General features: G+C 34.7%; 2 protein-coding genes across 2 annotated transcripts; both read left to right on the forward strand.

Moving 5' to 3' along the window:
* Positions 1 to 7,037: 7,037 nt before the first annotated feature.
* LOC113776085 (2-alkenal reductase (NADP(+)-dependent)-like) lies at positions 7,038 to 9,275 on the forward strand. Its single transcript, XM_027321162.1, has 5 exons — positions 7,038 to 7,406; positions 7,501 to 7,678; positions 7,821 to 7,987; positions 8,646 to 8,728; positions 8,897 to 9,275. Exons 1-5 carry the CDS (start codon positions 7,173 to 7,175, stop codon positions 9,273 to 9,275), a joined length of 1,041 nt encoding a protein of 346 aa, XP_027176963.1. The 5' UTR covers positions 7,038 to 7,172.
* A 2,362-nt stretch (positions 9,276 to 11,637) lies between these two features.
* Positions 11,638 to 13,759, forward strand: LOC113775195 (ribosomal protein S19, mitochondrial-like). The gene is made up of 2 exons (XM_027319965.1): positions 11,638 to 11,901; positions 13,194 to 13,759. The coding sequence occupies exons 1-2, from the start codon at positions 11,776 to 11,778 to the stop codon at positions 13,512 to 13,514; spliced, it is 447 nt and encodes a 148-aa protein (XP_027175766.1). The 5' UTR covers positions 11,638 to 11,775; the 3' UTR covers positions 13,515 to 13,759.
* Positions 13,760 to 14,951: the final 1,192 nt, after the last annotated feature.

Consider the following 14,951-nt stretch of genomic DNA (forward strand, 5'->3'; position numbering starts at 1 on the left):
CCCGCTGCATACTAATCTCCAAACCTAAAGCGCTTTTCAGATTGTCCGATATGCTATCCGTCCTCATCAACTGTCTATGGAACACCTGAGGCTGAACCTCAGGCCTCTCCACAGGCTCCTCAATAATTTCCGTGCATGGCCTACCTGTCTCTTCCATGATAACATCTGCGTCATCTCTTGCAGCAGGAACGCTGTCTGACCCCTTACTGCCTTTGATAACGTACGTTTGCTTTGCTGTCGGTCGAGTCCCAGCAAGCTTCAATGGTTTAAGCGTAGGATCCTTTTGAAAGCACTCTGCTTCCGTGTGGCCCGCTCGTTCACAAAAGGAGCAGAAAGCAGGCTAGCTCTCATATTCAATCTTCTGCCAATGTCCAAAATTATCGTCCCCTATCCAGATTCGCTTGACTGGCTCTTTCGCTAAGTCCACTTCGATCAGGACACGAGCCACAGAAGGACGCTTGAAAGAAGAAATAGCAGAATCTGCTTGCAAGGAATGACCCAACAAAGATCCTATCTTTATCAGATACTTCCTGTTGAAGAGAGGTAAGGGCAGACCCGGAAAACAGATCCAAATAGGGGCTATGGACTATTCATGATTGGACTTAAAGTCCAGAGTCCATTTAGAAACAGTCATTGGAGAGTTGTTAATTAAAATATTTTGATACATAAACTTTCTCATATACATTTTAACACACAAAAATATTATTTTTTCACGTACATAAACACATTTTCATATACATAAATGTATTCTCACACACAAACACACTTTCACACACACAAACACACACTCACTTCTTAAACTCCTTAGAAACACATCATAAATAGAATAATATTTTATATTGCTTTGTGAATTTTAGATAATAAATTGTACATTTAAATAGATTAGCTAAAATAATTTGTTTACTTTATACTTTTTAATACTACTTTGATTGAAACTTATTTTTGTCACAACTTATTAATACTTTTACTATTTATATTTGCTTTATTGTAAGTTGTAATATTCTATGTAATTAAATTATCGAATGCTAGATTATATTATGCTTGAAAATGTAAGTAAGACACATATAATTTTTTATATTATAATATTGATGAGGAATTATTAACAGTGAAATAAAATAAGTTAGAGAAAAGTAAAAGAATGCAATTAGAACAAATTTGAACTCTATTCTATGTACACAAAATATTAACAAATAGAAACAAGTAGCAACTTGAGAACGACCACAAAAAAAAGGGGAGGAAAACAACATACTCTTAAAAGGCATAATAAATTATTATAGAAATTGAGCAAGTTTAATTATTGTTGTAAAAGTAAAACAAGCATGAGTTTTTATTTCAAGTTTCTTTTTTCTGTTAAATAAAAATTAAAAAAAAATTGATTGAAAACATATATATGATAATTTTGATTACAAATTGGTCGATGAATTATTAACACATGTCCAAATGCAAATGGTTGGATATATGTGTATTGAATCTTATATTTATTGTTTTGAATTACTTTTAAACAAAGTTGGGTATTGGGTGCCTAAACAAAAAATTCAACCCGCCCAATAAATAAGTTGGATTTTTCTTATTCAACCCAACAAAATCCATAATCTAACTGATCCAACTCATCTTTTAAAATTAATAGGTGGGTTGGACGGACCGTTAGATTTTGGACTTCTTTGCCAACTCTAGCACGTAGTAAAAGAATTTGACTGTCGAGGTGGTATTTTTGTCCAAGTAAGGATGCCCTACTTTATCTGACTAGTATTATAGCTTACTGTTTTGAGTCATTAGGTATCACTCCAGCAGTTTAAAATAGAACTTTGTGGTATTTCAGTCCAACTTGTACCCGGCATTCCTTTTTTGAGAGGAGCAACAATTAAACTGGCCCTGTCGGGGTTTCTATCCCACGTCGGCTTTCGGGGGGTTGGGATTTGAGTAGTTAAGTCCCTGGGAGCAATCCAAGAGTTGCCGGCTTTTGGGTTGACTTCTGGGATTAGGTTTAGTTAGTCAAATTTCGTTTCCGTAAGAAGAAAAAAACAATGGCAGTAATCTGCCGGCGTCAGTAAGAAAGAAACTCTGCTTGGGTCGTCATTCTCTGGGCTTGTGGGGGGTCTTCACCGCTTAGTAGCAGCGGGTCCAATGGGCTTGGCCCCTGTCGGGGTTTCTATTCCACATTGGCTTTCGGGGGATTGGGATTTGGGTAGTTAAGTCCCTGGGAGCAATCCAAGAGTTGCCGGCTTTTGGGTTGACTTCTGGGATTAGATTTAGTTAGTCAAATTTCGTTTCCGTAAGAAGAAGCAACAATTAAACCAGCTAGTTTTCTCACACAAACATTTTGGAAAAGATATTCAATTATGAATCCATAATGAGCAATAATGATTACACCATCTCTACTTAATTATTGTATTTCCTTCTTTTGCTTGGTAAAGCATTATTATCTAATGATTGACCATAACTGTTGCCTTACAGATGATAATTACTCATATCTTGCTCATTAACAAATTATTTTTTTTTCAGGCTCCTTTCACCATCCTTTTTTATTTGATTTCTCCAAAAATAATTAAAAATGTATTATTTTACTTGATGAATTTTTTTTTTTTTGCCTGCTTAGCTGAGAATAATTTTCTGTCGTCTTTTTCCTTTGTTAAGAATCGTCATTTATTAGGGGCTAGTCCACTAGTCGGGTCCACGGTGTGAATGATCTGCTTCCCCAACCAGGGCTGATTAGTGGGCAAATTTATTATTCAGCAATACTAGTTTGGTTTGGTCCATTTATGATTTATAAGTACCTCTTACCTGGGTTTGGCACCCTTGTGTGATTCAGGACAAGTTACACAGCAGAATCTACTATTTTTTCACGTCCTTTCTTTTTCTTTTTCTTTTATTTCAAGTGTTGGTTTGTCTCTGTAACATTGCAAGTTTGTTTGAAGGCTGCAATTGTTAAACACATACATGATCCACTTTCACCACAACATCTTTCGAGAAAAGTAGGATTAAACATTTTCCAAATTTTGATTGGTTGAGTGGCACAAAAAAGTTGGTTAGAGACATTAGGCCGTAAATAGGCAATGTTTGGATTGCCATTTTCTAAGCACTATCTCGTTGAAAAGTTCTATACATCTTACATACACCAAATCGCTGCAGTATATTTTTCTCTAAAAACTTTAAAAAAGTAGTAATTTAAATGAAAACACTGTATCTTTAATAAATTAAAAAATATATGTTCTTCTTGGTTGCCGCACACCAGGGGACAAGGGAGAAAAATCCCTCATTCGAGGAATGATTTTTTTAATATTATTTAAAGAAATTCCCTACGTTTGGTTCTTTGAGTTTTTGCCCTCAAGCATTTTTTCTTCCTCATCCAAAGTTTCATTAGGCAAACTCATAAGCTAATTTCGTGGTAGTCTTGTACCATCAAGTGCAAGTTACAATAGCTTTTGCACTTGAGGTAACACTAGTTTGTCATCACATTTATTGCGTGCAAGAAGAAGTTTTAAAGATATTATGGTCATGATAAATATGTTTTTGAGTGTGATAAAAGATATTCAAGGTTTTGTTTGTATGGTGTATTTTTTAGTGTTTGTGTAAAATATTACTATGATTTATTGTTGTTGTTTTAGAAAACATACTAGTGTTTATTCAAAACACTCAAAACATTCTCCATTTTTCAAAAAAATAACCTTTTCCTCTCCCCCACAAAATAGGCCATCCAAACAGTGACTAGGTTGCAATAAAAACAAAAACTTTTGAGAAAGAAATTAACAGGAATTTGGTCGGGACAAAAAATGGTGGTAGTTTTCCCCTTGTCGTTACAATACTAATCAGTCAGGATCTAATCTAGTGTAAGATTAATAACTATGATTCAGGTACTAAGACAAGGGAAACCAATGTATCACAGCAAGCAAATATCTTACTGGCTACTGCAATAGATAATTAATAGTTAAATGATGCGTTAAATGATGCTTTTCTATCAACAGTTAGCTAGGTAACAAAAGGTTGTTGGCACATTGAGGCCTGCCTTGGGGGAGAAGTAGTTTAAGAGTGATGGAGAATTCTTGATGTTAAATAATATCCAGATGCTCTAAACATGGAATCTATACCCCCCACCAAACTTTGCCTTCTGGCTTGAGCCCTTTGGCATTCAAAACTCAGATAACACACTCTGAGGTTCGTTTGTGATGCAATAATGAATCCATGAGTCTTGATATGATTCGAACAACTAAACAAGTATTCTTCAACTGAGAAGTCACTTGGAAAACTCAGAGGACACTCTCCAGATATTGCATTTGTACTCCAATGATGAGTTTTATTTTATGGGAACAAGTATTTTTCAGTCTGCCGTTCAGAACTTTGTTGGAATCTTTGTCCAATTCCAAATTGGTATTTGACTGTTTGGTCTCGCATCTACACACACATATAAGGAAAATGACCTGTTTCATCCTCACATTTCATAAAAGAATTCTTTTCGTCCCTCGCTTTTAAAATGAAGCAAATTCATTTCTCATATTTAAAAATCAACATTTTTGCATGTCAGAAATTAACTCTCAGTTGTGAATCAAATCATCTAACAACCCGGTTTCAAATTTTGAGGGTAGAATTGATAGATTACTCTAAAAAACATATTTCCCACAAATAAATTAAGTGACTAAAAAGCTTAATTAAAACCATGTGCATCTTCAATAACAAAATGGTACGAAAGCTCTCAAGTGAGAGCAACAAAACAGAGGAATATTGTTGGCGTTTTCTCAGCTGTTGTTCCTATTAATTTAGAACGTATTAAAGTGTTAAACTTTAGTTAAGCTTTTTTAGTCACTTTAATTTATTTGTTGGAATATATTTATGTGAGTGATCTACCAAATTTATCTCCAAAATTTGTAATTGAGTTGTTGGATGGTTTGATTCACAACTGAGAGTTGATTTCTGGGATGTAAAAGCTTCGATTTTGAATGCGATGGACGAAAAGATTTTTTTTTTTTATGAAATGTAAGAAATGAAACATGTCATTTATATATATATATTTATATGTGTGTGTATATATGTATCTATGTATGTACGTACGCTGTGTTTTATGGCTAATAATAGAAGAAGCATCTAAGGACGTGCTTGAATTGTTATGCTTTTGTTGTCACCTTCTATATGCCCTTTAATGTTCTGTTGCATGTGGTGGGGCTTTCTCTCCTGTCTTATTTTGGTGCTTCTTACCTTAAACGGCTGGTATTTTGATTGTAGGCAAAGGTAAGAAAATTACATCTAACCAACAAATGTATGGCAAAGATAAATAGTTGACAGCTGCCAAAACCACTCGGCATCAACAAAGATAGATACCAGTTGTAGGTACTTGCAATAATTTCTGCCTGGTAAAAAAAATCAAAATTGCCACACATGATGTGGCATAGATTTTTAAAATGATGAGATGACAATTATTGTCTACCTGCAAACAAATAAATCATCCCACAAAAACTATCCAAGATAATTAAAAATTCACTTGAAACCAAAATCAAACATGTCCCATCATCAGTCAAGCGCATGACTAAATGGAGGACCACAATACACAATCTAGCATTCAAAGCATAGTTATTAAATCCGACCCGGGAGGAATCGGATGAAAACGATGGGTCAACGGGTTATTGGTTCAACCAGTGGATGAGTAGTTCAACCGGTGGGTCACTAAATATATTTAAATATTATGTCTCATAATTTTTTATACGGTTGAAACTATAATAAACTATGTTATAGTAAACACTCAGTTAGTCGAATTTATTGTAGAATCATTAATTCTTATTAGAATTAACAAAACTTAAATTTAATTAGTAATCCACCAAATTTCAAGTATAAAATTTTATCTAAGTGTAATTATCTAGTTTATTTACGAATTTTAAGTGCCAAAGGTTATTAAGAATAATATTTGTCTTTAAAATGAATTGTATAATATGTTATTTTTTAAATCCCTTTAATAATTTATAGAATTTAGGAAATAATAAAATTTTATTAAAAGATTCCAAACAAGTTTTGAAGAAATAAAATAAGAATAAAAGTCTAATATATAATATAAAAGGAGTAAATAAGCATCAAGTGGGTTGTTGGGCTGTTGGACTAGTGGTGAGTGCACTTCCTCTTTATACTTGAGGTCCAAGGTTTGAATCAGCATTGGATCATCTACTAAAAATTTTTAACCCAAAATCGGGTTCCTTATAAAATTGTCCGGTTTAACCGAGTTGATTGGTTGAACTGTTGGTCCATTGAAAAGTCAACAGATTTCTTGCACAAACGATCCAATTACAAATTCAGTCCGGTTTCATAGTCGGTTCACTGGGTTGACCGGTTGAACCATCGGACCGAATCGTGTTTAATAACAATGATTCAAAACTCCAATAGAGACTATGTTGCAAAGTTATAATATAATCATTTTTCCCAAACGAAAATCTTCTTCTTGGCCTTGTCAATTAGTATTTGTATTGAATGTCTGCCAATTTGTCGGGGCAAGAGCACAAATATTTTCATAGGGCAAATGCGATAATAAATTTTCTTTTAATATAAGTAAGAGGTTTTGAACCCGAAACGTATTACGTACACTTCTTCCTTCCCTACAATCTAATTCACCCCTTCCTTTGATGAGATAATGGATTAATTCATCTATATATTGCCAGTGTATATATTTCTGATAGGATCTAGAGTACCCTTATCTTGTTTTATACAAATCATAAATAAAATTGCAAGTACAACAGTGCTAAACTGTTCATGCAGCCATTTTCTTAGAAATCAAAACCATTAAAATTTACTCTAACTTGATATTTTAAAATTTTTTAAATGCAAATTAATGAGTGTATAACTAAATCTATAAGACTTATTTGAAAAAAAAAATAAAATACTGCTAATGAATATTGGGGAATATTTTAGGAACATTGATGATAATCCAAAACATTCTAGGGAAAAATGAAATACGAAAAAACTAGCGGTGGCTATCTCTAATTCTTTATTTTGTTGCCCCTTCCGGTTCCCGTCATATTCTGACTCCTTCCCAACTTTCCTTCTCAGACGCAGTTTCTCTTGTTCCATTTTTCCTTCTTCTGTTTCTTTCTTTATTATTATTATTTTTTAAGCGGCTCAACCATATTCCATAGCAAGGTCCTTTCACTGCTTTTGCTTCTTCTCTAGCACTGAAGTTGGTAGTAAGCCAAAGATTTCCAATGGAAGTAACAAACAGGTACGTAGTGATGAGAAATCATATTGATGGAACACCCCAAGAATCTGATTTTGAGCTCAAGACTGAGGCTCTTTCTTTATCTATTGAGCCTGGTAAAAAGGAGCTCATTGTGAAAAATCTTTACTTATCCATTGATCCATACCAATTGAACCGCATGAAGCAAAAAAGTTCCTCGCAGGAAACCACAAGCTTTGCACGTGCTGTTAAGCCTTTTGAGGTAAGTTTGCAATCAAAGCGGCATTTCTAATTTTCAATCACGGAGGGATGGATGGAAAGAAGTGCTTACAAAGATTGAATTTTGTTTACGATAGGCCATTGATGCTTATGGTGTTGCGAGAGTTGTTGCTTCTGGGATTCCTGCGTTTAAAGAGGATGACTTGGTTGCAGGACTCCTGACTTGGGGAGAATACAGCATTGTAAAAGAAGGTGGCTTGCTAAATAAGGTTGATAACATAGGATTTCCCATTTCTCACCATGTAGGCGTTCTGGGTAGGTTCTTCTCATCCTTTACTCTTTCTCAGTCCGTATAATCGTACTTCTGTTTCTGGCCTGATCGATATTTTAGTTTCTGGCTAATCTATGGATTCTTGAAATTATTGAAATTTCAGTTCATCTGATGTTTGTTATGCAGCATTCAGTGGGCTTACAGCTTATGCTGGATTTTTTGAGATTTGTAAGCCAAAGCAAGGGGAGAAAGTGTTTGTCTCTGCTGCCTCAGGATCTGTTGGAAGTTTAGTAGGACAATATGCAAAGCTGTTTGGATGCTATGTTGTAGGATGTGCTAGTAGCCAAAAAAAGGTGGCTGTTCCTTTTTTTTTTTTTTTTCATGGCTCCCTTTCGCACTTCCAGCACTTGAATTGCATTCTAAGAATCAGAAGCTGACATAGATTTTCATATCTGAATTTTCTCGTTTTCTTCTAGAATTGTTTTTGTTTTCCTAAAGGAGATTGTATGGTTTGATTGTTTCTAAAGAGTTGGTTTTGATCATATACGATTTTATTAATCAGTCCATGGTAAACATTAGATTAACGAGTAAGCTTGTTTCTGAAGGTCCTAAGGAAATACTTGGTGACGTTGACTTGTAACTTATTGCCCTTTTTCATTCCAGATGTTGACTATTGTGAATGTGGTAGTCTGGTTCTTTTATTTTTTTGGATAAGTAAGAATTTATTAATACCAAAGAACCAAAATAACGTGCAAGATATATCTCAAATCAACAATTCTAATTTACACAACTTACATCCGATACTAATCCCACAACAGTTTGAGATATACAGTGTACTAACTATAAAAGAAGTAGCAGTAGCTAACAGTAAAATTTCAAATTGAACAAACGTTCTTTAGTAACAATCAAATCCTTGGCAGCCAACTATTAGTATCCGTCGTTCTGTTCTTTTCTTGTGCCATGGATACTTATGTTTCCCAAATAATCCATGTTTATCTTGAATAATAATAGGTGGACTTGCTAAAGCAGAAGCTTGGTTTTGATGAAGCATTCAACTACAAAGAAGAAACTGATCTGAAATCAACTCTCAAAAGGTATGCTCCTCCCCATTTTTCCATGTCACAAGTTTAAGTGAATACCTCAGTTGTGTTCTTATGAAATTTTAGTGAAAGCTCAACCTGATAACACAAATTGAGGTTCAGATTTGTCAACTAGAAACACTGGATTAAACTATTTGCTATTTTTGAGCTTTGTACTAATAGGTACTTCCCAGATGGGATCGACATATACTTTGATAATGTGGGAGCAGAAATGCTGGAAGCAGCGGTTGAGAACATGAATACATTCGGTAGAGTTGCTGTTTGTGGCGTTATATCTGAATATACGGACAAAGGAAGACGTGCTGCTCCAAACATGGTGGATGTTATTTACAAGAGGATAACAATGCAAGGATTTTTAGCTGGTGATCATATGAAAGTCTACAAGGATTTCATTTCAGACACAGTTGAGCACATTCAGGCAGGAAAGTTGCAGGTGCTTGAAGACATTTCACATGGTTTGGAAAGCATACCATCTGCTTTTGTAGGTCTTTTCCGAGGCGACAATATAGGGAAAAAGATGGTTCAATTAGCAGATGATTGAATTATTGATCATTTCACTGGAGTTTCAACAAACAAATATAGATTGTAGCGGAGAAGATGAGGCTTAATCTCATGGCTCCCCAGCTTGCAAATTCTCTTGTAATAGATAATGGGACCTCATGAATCAAGGAGTCTTTTCAACAAGAAGATGCAACACAAGCATTGCCTTCAGGTTAAAGTCTCTGGTGGTATAGTTTCAGACAACAAGAGAAGTAGATTTTTTGAGTTATAGCGCAATCTAGCTCATGTTAGATGATTATTTGGAGTAAAAAGTACAAAACTGGAATTAGAAGTTTCCCACAGCCAAACATTGACATTGTTTAAATCCCCATGAGGCATTAAGAAAATCCATTTTACAAGTCCAACCAAAAGTCTATTTTTGACAAATAGCAGTGGAGGAAAGCTAAACAAGCCATGCTGAGCTTTTCTGTGATATCAGCCTTCCTTTATAAATTCAAACGGCAGGCAGACATGACCTGGAAAGACACTTCCAACGGGATTTCATGCAACTCTGTAGCTCTTAGCAACCATCCCACCTCCACCCCGAAGACAGAAAAGAAAACGAATTGGATCCTTCCAACTGGGAAGAAGATAAGATACTAAGATAGGGAGGGAAAAAAAACTAAGTTAAACTTGAGGAGCTTCAGTTTAACATTTTCCTTCACCTCTCCAAACATCATTCTTGAAGAAAGCACACAAAAAACAAAAATAACCCTCCATCTTCTTAACTGGAATTTCCGTTTAAAGCACCAAGGTCTAGACAGATTACCAAGTTTCAATACCATTACAAGAATTTGCGGAATCATTCACATTTAAAATTGGTTTCGAAATCGTATCTTAAAATCCATACAATCAGCCTGGTCAAGCAAAGAGAGTTCAACCAGCTGTATCAATGCAAAAATAACTACCTCTAAAGCTTCTGCTCTCAAACGTGCCAGAAGAGATGTTTTTAAGGGACAGAACATTTCTTTGATAGCAGTTTTGTTGAAGAGATGGAATTTGCTTATGAAGATCCAACGTCAACAAAGAAGCAACACTGTGTTCAACCTTTCTAAAGAGGATATTTGGCGTCATCAATTCTTCTGAATTTAGATCACACCTTTTCTAGAAATAAAACGCGTTTGGCTAAGAAAATTTTTAAGTCATTTAACTAATTTTTGTCCACCTACAAAAGAAACTTTAAAAATATCATATGCGTAAGCAATAAATATAAATATGAGAACATTAGGAGGTGGGTAAAGCGATACATACAAATGTGGAAATACTTAAATTATTAGCAGGTTGACCATTTTTCGGTTTGTGTGGTGAAAATCATGTATGAATCATCTATTGCACGATTCTGGCTATATCACATTTTATATTGGTTTTTTCCTTTTCCTTTTCTAATTTGTTTTTCAATAACTAGATATTGTAGGAAAGGAAGGCTCGTAGGCGGAAAGATTTTATATGATTACTAAATTTTAAGACACTAAAGACAACATAATTGCAAGAACACTTTTACTTAATAATCGAAACTTTTTTTTTTTGGGGATAGTAAGAGAGCTTCTTAAACTTCCCAACAAGGGATTTTAAACTGTGCAAAACAATCCATTCAAATTCCACAAAAGCCTGTGCACACTTTTTTTTTTTTTTTTTAAATCTAACTTCATAATCAAGAGTATTACTATCTTAATTATTTGGGCAAAATACATTTTATTCCTCTATAGTTTAGTAATTTTTTTTCATATAATCCCCCTATAGTTTCAAAAGTTATATGTAATCCCTTCATAATTTGAATTAAAGTGTCAAAATGACAGAAATGCTCATTTGTAATGGAACCCATGAAAAGATTTAAATTACCCTTGTTTAAAAACTAAAATGACTGAATTAATCAAAATATATGAACATAATATGTATAATACTTTAATCCGTATGGTTTTATTTTTATTAGAAAACTCTCTTATAGTTTAGTATTTTACTATGTAATCCCCTTATGATTTTCAAAATATATACATAATTCCCGTGGTTAATAAATAATTTTCAACTCTACATAGAGGTACTTTTGACATTTAGGTTGACTCTGTTATGGAATACAAATTCTGTCATTTTGACATTTTAATCCAAATTATGAGGGGATTATGTATAGTTTTTAAAACTATAGGAAGTTATGTGTAAAAGTATTAAATCATAGGGGGATAAAGTGTATTTTGCCCCAGTCATTTTGATTTCTAACTTCTCATAAAACAAATTAATAAATGAAATTATTATTTTATACTAATTGGACGTCATTAAAAAAAAACCAGATAAATTAAATGCTTTTGGTGATTATTTTTACAAAAAAAAAAAAGCCTTAATTTCATTTTCCACTTCCCACTGAACTAAACCCTATTATAATCGCGCTATTCCCCCTGCTTTGTTCTTTACTCTGTCTTCGTCTCTCGCACCCCATTTTTTGCAGCTTCTTGGGGGAAGGATAGATAGATCGGTAGATTGCAGAAAATTGAGAACGAGAAACCTCAAAGATGCTGAGATTGTTGAAAGAAGTGGTAGTCGGATCTGGTAGAGGTCTTGGACAGTTGCCCTACAATATTGGCCAGCCTCATTCCTCTGCTAGGGGTCCTCTGGTTCCCTTTGGCGGCACTACCAAGGTCCGGTTGTCCTCTTCCTTTTTTTTTTTGTTTTTGGTAATGTTTGTTTCATCCTGCGATAGAATTTCATTTCTGAAATGGGTTTCTGTTCTATGTGAGAATTTGTACTCGGATATAATGCATCGATTCGTGTAGTGTTTGTTTTAGTTTACGTTATAAATAATCGAGAATCTGTTAGAAGATGCGGTTTGAACTCTCTTTCTGAGTAAAGCCTTGAAGGCGTTGGATTTTTGCTATGCGGTTTACTTGTGTGGGATTGCATCAGATGGACTTTCAGATTGCTTGCTACAGTGATTTTGTTGTATTTTAACAGTTTTCTTGCATTGGTTTCTCTGTTCATGGAGATGCTTTTAATTCATTTTGTCTTCTTATGGACTGTGGGCATTTGTTGACATCATTATAGGATAGCTGGTATTAGCTCCAAAATATGCAAATATGTGTGTTTTGTGATTTGCAGAGTTGCTTCTTGTTTGACCGTGAGCAGTTAGTCGTCTTCAAGTATGCAGAGAATATGCTTATATGTGTTCATAGTTTCTGAGTGGCTCTAGTCTAAGTTGTGTTGTTTAATGATTGGACTAAATGCTGAATTTTCCGTACAACATGGGGAGCCTAAATTGCTCTGCTATGGGTTATTTGGTTCACTTTGCTGGTACTAATGTGTTCCAGCTATCCTCTTCATTATTTTTATTCGTGCTACTACAGAATTTGATTTCTTGGTATTTGTTTTATGTGTGAAACTGTACTCTGCTGTAATGCTTCAAAGTTCCAGGTTTGTTCTGGTTTACGTTAGTAAACAAGGATGATGCTTAAGAATTTGTAAAAAGCTTCCACTTCTGACTCTATTTCCCAGTGAAGCCCTACAGATGCTTGACTTTTGATGGGATTTTATCAATTGGACAATCGTGTGGATTATTGAGGTAGCTTGCTTGCTGGCCTGTTTTGGTTAGAATTTGAGAGTGACTGTGTTGTTCATTAACAGTTTTTGGTTTCTGTTTCAATGGAATTGCTTGTAACTCATTTGATCTTCTTATGTCTTGTCTACTCTGGCCATTTTCTGACACTGCTGTAGAACTCTTACTAGCTCCAGAATATGCAAATATGCTTCTTTTGTGACCTGCAAATTTGCTTCTTGTTCGAGGGTGATCATTTAGCTGTGTTTAGAATGCAAACACTAGGAAAATATGTTTGCTTTGTGGTCATATTTTCAGAGCAGCTCTATTTTAAATTCTGTTATTTAACAACTGGACTAAATGCTGAACTTCTGTTTCTCGTTTTGGTAATGACTATTGCAGTTTGGTGGATTATTTCAAGTTGCTAGCTTCTCTTCAGGACGATCTATATGGAAGGGCAGCTTTGTTGATGCCTTCCTGATGAAAAAGAAGATGAGAAAAGACGTTTCTAACACGAAAATTTGGTCAAGGAGATCTACCATTTGGCCAGAACTTGTTGATTCCACTGTGCGAATTTACAATGGAAAAACTTTTGTCCGTTGTAAAATTACTGAGGCAAAGGTTGGTCATAAATTTGGAGAGTTTGCTGTTACACGGAAACGAAGACCTTCAAGACCGAACAGTGGACCAGTAGGGAAAAAGGGGAAAAAGGGGAAAAAGTAAAATGTATGAGCAGATAGATGGTGGTGTTTCATGCACTGATTTTTGTTCTTGTAATAACTTGTACTAATTCTATTCATCTTGTTTAGTCTCTTGAAATGGCAAATCTGTTTGTTTAGTGTCCCGATATGTAGCATATGATTTTGACAGTTTATCTAGTTCTTGATAATTGTAGAACTATGAACATATGGTTCTGAATTTCATGCACTGATCTTTGTTCTTGAAATAACTTGTACTAATTCTATTCATCTTGTTCAGTCTCTTGAAATGCAAATCTGTTTGTTTTTTGTCCTGATATGTAGCATTTGACTTTGACAGTTTATCTAGTTCTTGATAATAGTAGAACTAAGAACATATGGTTCTGAATTTCATGCACTGAGTCTAATGTGATGAGTGGGGGTATTGAGATATGGGCTATGGCTGAATCTGGAGTTGAAGGGTCTTGGTCCAAGCAGTTTACCCTTGAACAGTTAGAAGTGGTTCTGTGGCCTCTGCGATCTTGGAAAGATGGGGAACTTCTCTTCAGATATGAAGATGAAGGTTCTAAGAAACTGATATCCTATGATCCTTTTAGGAAAAGAAAGCAGTACTCTTCTGATTTCAAGTCCCCTTCCTTTCAAGTCTTTAATTATGTTGAGAGCCTGGAATCTGTCGAAGGGTGTAGAAGAGCAGTTTGTGGGAATAATGTTCCCTGCTGACTGCTGAATTGTATACTCTCTTTGACATGATTTATAGTAGGCTTTGGCTACTGCAAATTCTTTTAATACTGTTGCATTGCTTTCTTGTCCTGCATCTTGGGAATGGTAATGTTATGATTTATGTTTACATTTACTTCTGATTGCTGCAGCTTGTATGAAGGGTTTGATATATTTTGATTCCAATTGTTGCTTTGCAAGCTTTATATGTCATAGGGCGCCTCTTAAACTTGTGAACATGTTTTGTGATGCAATGATATTTGTGCTTGTTTTATATGTATTCTTGATTATGGTAAACTTTTGGAGCTTATTGTAATGGCTGTTGTTGCAACCCCTACTGCTGTGTTTCAATAAAGTGCATAGTCTTTCCTGTGAATTTTGGATGCTGCATGGAATTAACTGCTTTGATTATGGTACCGCGGACTGATTTTGTTGAGCCATGCAATAACACATGTAAATTCACTTTGTATCTTTAGATGGTTATTTTCAAGCTTCCCTTGTATGGTTAATTGGAAACTGCTTTAGCTTGTGGAAGAAAGAGTTTCGTAGCACCTAATTTATGGGACAGATCTGCAAAACTGCTTGCCCACCCTGCTATAAGGTTAAATCTTCTATTAAACAAAGAAAATTACCCATCCAAGACTTTGCGAACAATAAACGATTAGATTTTGCTTCTTTTGCTTGTATTAGACACCATTGTTTTGACTTATTTCGCATATGCAATTTAATTTGAATTGAAATCTGG

Source organism: Coffea eugenioides, chromosome 6, assembly GCF_003713205.1.
Source record: "Coffea eugenioides isolate CCC68of chromosome 6, Ceug_1.0, whole genome shotgun sequence".
NCBI lineage: Eukaryota > Viridiplantae > Streptophyta > Magnoliopsida > Gentianales > Rubiaceae > Coffea > Coffea eugenioides.